General features: G+C 41.3%; 1 protein-coding gene across 1 annotated transcript; it reads left to right on the plus strand.

Annotated features, from left to right (window-relative positions):
* The first annotated feature begins 1,649 nt into the window (after positions 1–1,649).
* On the plus strand, positions 1,650–5,763 carry LOC116684171 (WD repeat-containing protein on Y chromosome-like). The gene is given in 5 exon segments (XM_032510061.1): positions 1,650–4,235; positions 4,238–4,630; positions 4,633–4,866; positions 4,975–5,734; positions 5,736–5,763. Coding segments are annotated over 5 exon segments (3,810 nt in total). The 5' UTR covers positions 1,650–1,840.
* Positions 5,764–6,097: the final 334 nt, after the last annotated feature.

Raw genomic sequence — 6,097 nt, forward strand, 5'->3', positions numbered from 1 at the left:
AGAAAACAATGCCCTTTGGCAGAAAAATAATAACTCTCCTCCAACCCTCCAATTTCTCTTGTCCTTTAATTTTAACATTGTAAAGTCTCCTCTGCAGTTGTTCAACTTCTACCAGCAGGCATTGATGGCATGGAAGTTATGTTACGTAGTTATGTTTCTCTCCACACAAAACAATAATCTGGAATGATGAATATATTACTATTCTATTTACTTTAACAAATTGGATTTAGAGCACCTTTATGCTGATACTGTAATTTTTTTTATTTCAAGACAAGGGACAGCGCATAATAAAACATTAGTCTTGTCCCTGGGCATGTTGATGGACAAATACATAGGAAATTAGTATGGAGAAAGAACATTATTAAATAAAATAACAGAAAAATGCAATAAATGGGCAATATACTGGAAATATATTAACTTGTGAAAAAATGTCCTGATAACCAAATCATTTCCTATTACTTTTAATACAGTTTGGTAAGCAAAGCTTTACCGTATGGCATCCACCAGCTAATGACATCTCAAGCTGGAATTGGTGAGAGAACAGAATTAAAGTTGCATCTTAATGGAATAGTAATTGAAAGTTCTAAATATATAAACAAAAATATCACAGAATTATTTCAGAACAAAAGCAGATTACACCAAGAGGTAAATTCTTTACTTTCAGAGGTAGGATGGGAAAACGATTGGCTTTTACCCTGTATAAATAACTAAGTAAAGGAGATACACCCTAAAAATCTTGCATCATATATACCCATCCAATTTATCTAAAATTGATGCCAAAATTAGCTGTTGTGATAGTGACATGGAAAAATCGGCACATTAAGTATTTCATGAAGCTTTTGTCAGGCTTGGAAGAATTTATACTATGCAAAACAAAGACGCAAGTTAAAATAGACTGGAAGAGTGTCATCACTGGTTTTGACTACAGCGAAATATATTAACCTCATGTTATTATTAGGCAAATATATTCATAAATCTAAACCATGCTTTAACCCTCTTAACCCCAAAACCTGCTGGGGGGCTTTGAAAAAAGCCTGTTTTGTTTAAAAGATCGCCAAAGAAAAAACACTTACCCTAGAAAGAAGGTTAAAAAAGAAATTGTAAAATGTTTTTTTTTCTATATTTTGTTTTAATAAATAATCAAATACCATTAACTAACGTGTATCATTTTTATGTTTTATGCCAATATAACTGTGTTATACTGTTCAACAGACATTTAGGAGATATTCCTGGCCATGGTTGTGTTTGGTAATGTTAGATACCAGACTTGCATATGGAGTGAAAAATGAGCTCACAGTGAGTAATAATGTGACATGAGCAAAAAAAAAAATATTTCTTTGATTTAAAGCTGTGAATGTTGAATTGTTATCTGCTTTTAGAGATGCAATGAGATAAGTTGTATTCAATTGTATTCAAAAGTTGCAGTCAATTACTAATTTCTGTATTTGTATGTTTTAAATTGTTAAATAAAGTTTTTTTTTAAATCATTCACTTCATAACAAAATATGACATCATCATTGGCTTTCATGTGAAGAATGCGTTGATCTTTTACTGAGGTCACTATCTTTTACTTAGGTCAGTATCTTCGATCCATTGCACATTTGGTACGCAGACACAGAACGTTACACACAATTGTGAGAACTTGCAGCTCAAGTTTCAGCACTCCAGAACATAGAACTAGAATTCTATTCATTGCTCCAGACTGCTAAACTCTCAGCACAATTGCATTGTTATCATTCAAACTAAACCAGGATTGACATCTAAAGGGTTGACATTTTAATTCTTAAGCAACTCTATTAACTGGTTAATTCGGTCGGAGGACCTAACTGAGAACGCTAAAATGGATTCTAGAAGTGAACTTACAAAGACGGACAAAATGTTTACTGCTGAAAATGTGCAAGAGATTGTAACGCTATTTCATGAGGCGGATTCTGATGGAGATGGACGATTGGACATTGAAGAATTCTGTGAAGGACTGAAGCAGTTATTCCCTACTATGGATGAAGAAGATCTCATTGCCCTCCACATGAAGATTGACACAAATGGAGATGGAGGTGTGGACCTCGGGGAGTTAACAGACTACCTGGTGAACAAAAACAAGGCATCACAAAATATGGCTTTTAAAAATCAAATCTTTCCTAAACCTATCAAAATGATATCGGTGGATCAACATAGATTGATTGTTCGTCTGATTCACCGTCCCTTCGAGAATGACAGGGAACCTGACCATGGTTCAGAGGTTTTATTAGGACAAACCAGCACTTACCAAAAAGGTCAATACCTCTCCATCACCTCGAATGGTATCCTCAACTTCTGGCCTGACAGCTTTGACACCTCATACCCAATTCAATTATACAAAAAGGAAAACACACTTCCTTTTTCACACAACAAGAAAATGCATGTTAATGACATGGTCTACATCAGTGAACTCAAGCAACTGGCTATCTCCACTTCTGACAGGGAACTAATATTCTATCGCTGCAATGAATTCCCTACGTTGTTTTCAACCAGCCACTCTTTAATAGTAGAGGACAACATAGTGAATACCATGAACTACTGGTCCAATGGCACTAAAGCAGTGTTTTCCTTTGGCGATGTAAAAGGTTTTTTGTCTGTGTTTGTCTCCAACAACATATGTGAAAACGGCCTCTTCTTCAGAGATGCATATGAGAAAATCTCTCTGCAAAAGTACCCAACTGTTTATGTTTCAACCCTGTTAAAAAACCCCTCTAAAGACTTTCTATGTGTGAAGGTCAACATCTTTAATGACATTTGCAGTCAGATCCAATATTTTCCATCACTTAGCTCATTTGCCATCTGCGGTAGTTCATCCAACACAATGGTCCTTGCTTCTCTACCCAAGACATCCGTAACCAAAATGTCTACAACAGTCTTTAAGAGCAGAGGAGATGTGGACTTCTTCACCTGTGTAGAATACTCCACTTCCTCTGGGTATCTGCTGACCGGTGGGACGGACGCCCTACTGAGGACGTGGTTTCCCCACAAAACAGTGTCATGCATCCAGGAATTAAAGAGACATGCCAAACCCATCACCCATATAATGTTAAATCCCAAGGAAAAAGTTTTTGTTAGTTTATCGCTGGACCACCATATATGTGTTTGGTCCGAGGATGCACTGATCTGTTTGCAAAGCTTCAAGATACAAGAAATGATGCAGAGTCCTATCTCCAGTCTTTGTTACAACACACACAACAATGAGTTAGTCCTAGCTAACACAGATATTGGCAAATATCTTGGAAGAGGAACTGATGTGTTTAAAAATGCATTAACATCGCATGACAAGCCCCTGTGCTGTGCTCTCTATCACAACATTTTCAAACAGGTTGTCTCTGTTTGCCAAAATGGCGTGGTGACAGTGTGGGATATCTTAACAGGAACGGCCGCCATGCAGTTCAAGGTGACTCCAGATCAGTACGTGGGGCATGTTGCTATTTCATTTGATGGACTAAAGCGCAGACTGATCACAATTTCCCAGGATGGAAAAGTTAAAATTTGGAACTTCAACAACGGAACAGAGCTTGCCATTCTTCCTGTTACCGTACAAAGGGAGGTGACAGGTATCGTCTGTGTAGACAATAGGGTGTTTGTGTCGGGAAAGAACTCCAAGATCATTTATGACCTGGACATACACGGATATGACAACAGATTTTTGAAGCATTATTATTTAGATGACATTTGCTCAATGGATGTCCATGAAAACACACTGGTTACTGCCTCCAGCTATGGAAATATTGTCATCTGGGAGGCCGCCAGTGGCGAAGTTCTCTACTGGCTCAATGGCAGCAACAGCCCTCGGACAAACATGGCAGACAAAACCACTCAGGGCCAGACAGGGAGTCTGCTTGGTGACAAGAGTCCAAAGCATGTCAGAGGCACTGGGAAAAGACCTCTAAATAGTAAATCCCTGAATGGGAACAACACTGCTGTGATTAACACACCTCTTATCATATGTCTGAAGACCAGGGAGGTTAAAGTTGACACAGCCACACTGCTGACGTCTTCAGATGGCAACATATATGCCTGGTCTGTTATTAGCAAGGGAGGATTGATTGGAAAGTTCAGAGCAGTGAAGGATGAAGGAGCAGTCATTACCACCATGTCAACTGATCCCAATGACCAGATATTACTGACCGGGGATAGTACCGGAAAGATTTATCAGTGGGACATTCAGGCTTTTGGGTTTAAAAAACAGGCAAACAACGAGCCATTTGAGGATATAATGGGTGGTGCGTGTCATTGTGTCCACCTCCTCTGTTGCACTCTTGGCAATCTCACATCACAGGGGTGGTGAGTGTTCACTGTAACCCAACTTGTGAAAAGTTAATTACCGCAGGGAACTGCAATGTCTGTCTGTGGGAAAACACAGGAACCTACATAGGCCTCTTTGGGAAAGACCAATGGGGTGCTTCACAAATCAGCCTTGAGGAGAATGCTGAACAGGAGGAGACCGGCAGACCAAGCACAACGAAGACCAGCAACTTTCCATTGGCACGTCCTGTCTTTCCAACAAAATCAAAGTCAGAAGAACTGACAGACAGCATTAAAAGCCTCTGTGACAGAATAGACAAGGTAGTCAGCCCTAAGAAGCCTGGAGACAAATTAACAGAGGATCTACTGATCGTGTAAATAGACGGATGATGAAGATTCAGTCAGGACTTGACTTAATAAAAAGCGAAGCCAATTACAATTAGTTTGAACAAACTAACAAACCCCTGGAAAATCTGTATTTTAGTGAGGTCCACCAGGGGTCTAAAACTACATCAACACCATGTCCACCAAACACCAGACCAACTACACGTTGCACTAATGACACCATCAGCTTAGCAAACATGCAGCAATCTGATGGTGCCGTGAAGCAGGGGACTGAACCCACTTCAAAACAAGTACACATTACAAGGCAGTGTCCTGACACCAGTTCCACCAAACACCCTGCCAGGCATGGAGGGGTCTCAGCAAAACCGGACCATGTACACTTTCCACCCATCAAGGATAAGGTGCATCGCCCACATCATCAGACCCGTTCAAAGTTTCAGCAGAGAGACACCTTAAAAGGCGGTGTCCTCACACCAGTTCCACCAAACACCCTGCCAGCTATGAAGACCTCGCCACACATGCAGCTGGACCCCTCTAGGTCCAAATATGGGCGTGTGCTCAAGACTCAGAAGAGAGACACATTACAAGGCAGTGTCTTCACTCAAGTTCCACTAAACACCCTGTCAGGTACAAAGGGGTCTTGGCAAACACCGGACCATGTACACTTGCCACCCATCCTTGATAAGGTGCAGAGCTCACATCCTCAGACCCAGATTCAGCAGAGAGACACATTCAAAGGCGGTGTCCTCACACCAGTTCCACCAAACACCCTGCCAGCTATGAAGACCTCGTCACACATGCAGCTGGACCAGACTAGGTCCAAATATGGGCGTGTGCTCAAGCTTCAGCAGAAAGACACATTACAAGGCAGTGTCCTGACACCAGTTCCACCAAACACCCTGCCAGCTATGAAGACCTCGCCACACATGCAGCTGGACCAGACTGGGTCCAAATATGGGCATGTGCTCAAGACTCAGGAGAGAGACACATTAAAGGGCAGTGTCTTCACTCAAGTTCCACCAAACACCCTTTCAGCCATGGAGGGGTCTCAGCAAACACCGGACCATGTACACATGCCACCCATCGATGATAAGGTGCATCGCCCACATCATCAGACCCGTTCAAAGTTTCAGCAGAGAGACACCTTAAAAGGCAGCTTCCTTCCACTGTGTCAACCAAACACACTACCAGCTTTGAAGACCTTACCACACATTCAGCTCTCGGCTAGTACAGTCAAGCACGGGTATAAAATCACATCAAGGTATGTACCTTACCACCCATCTCTGATAAGCTCACCACAGACTGCACTAACGCTACAAGGAGCTCATCAAGATTACTCAGGAGAGGCATTAAAAGGTGAGGTTCTCTCACTATTTCCGACAACCACAACCACCATTTCCAATCACTGGCAGCATGAAGGGTGATTGTGTGGGTTTAGTCCAGGTGATCTGGTTTCCTTAAACAATTGTGTGAGTTCATTCCA

Source organism: Etheostoma spectabile, unplaced genomic scaffold (assembly GCF_008692095.1).
Source record: "Etheostoma spectabile isolate EspeVRDwgs_2016 unplaced genomic scaffold, UIUC_Espe_1.0 scaffold00019224, whole genome shotgun sequence".
NCBI lineage: Eukaryota > Metazoa > Chordata > Actinopteri > Perciformes > Percidae > Etheostoma > Etheostoma spectabile.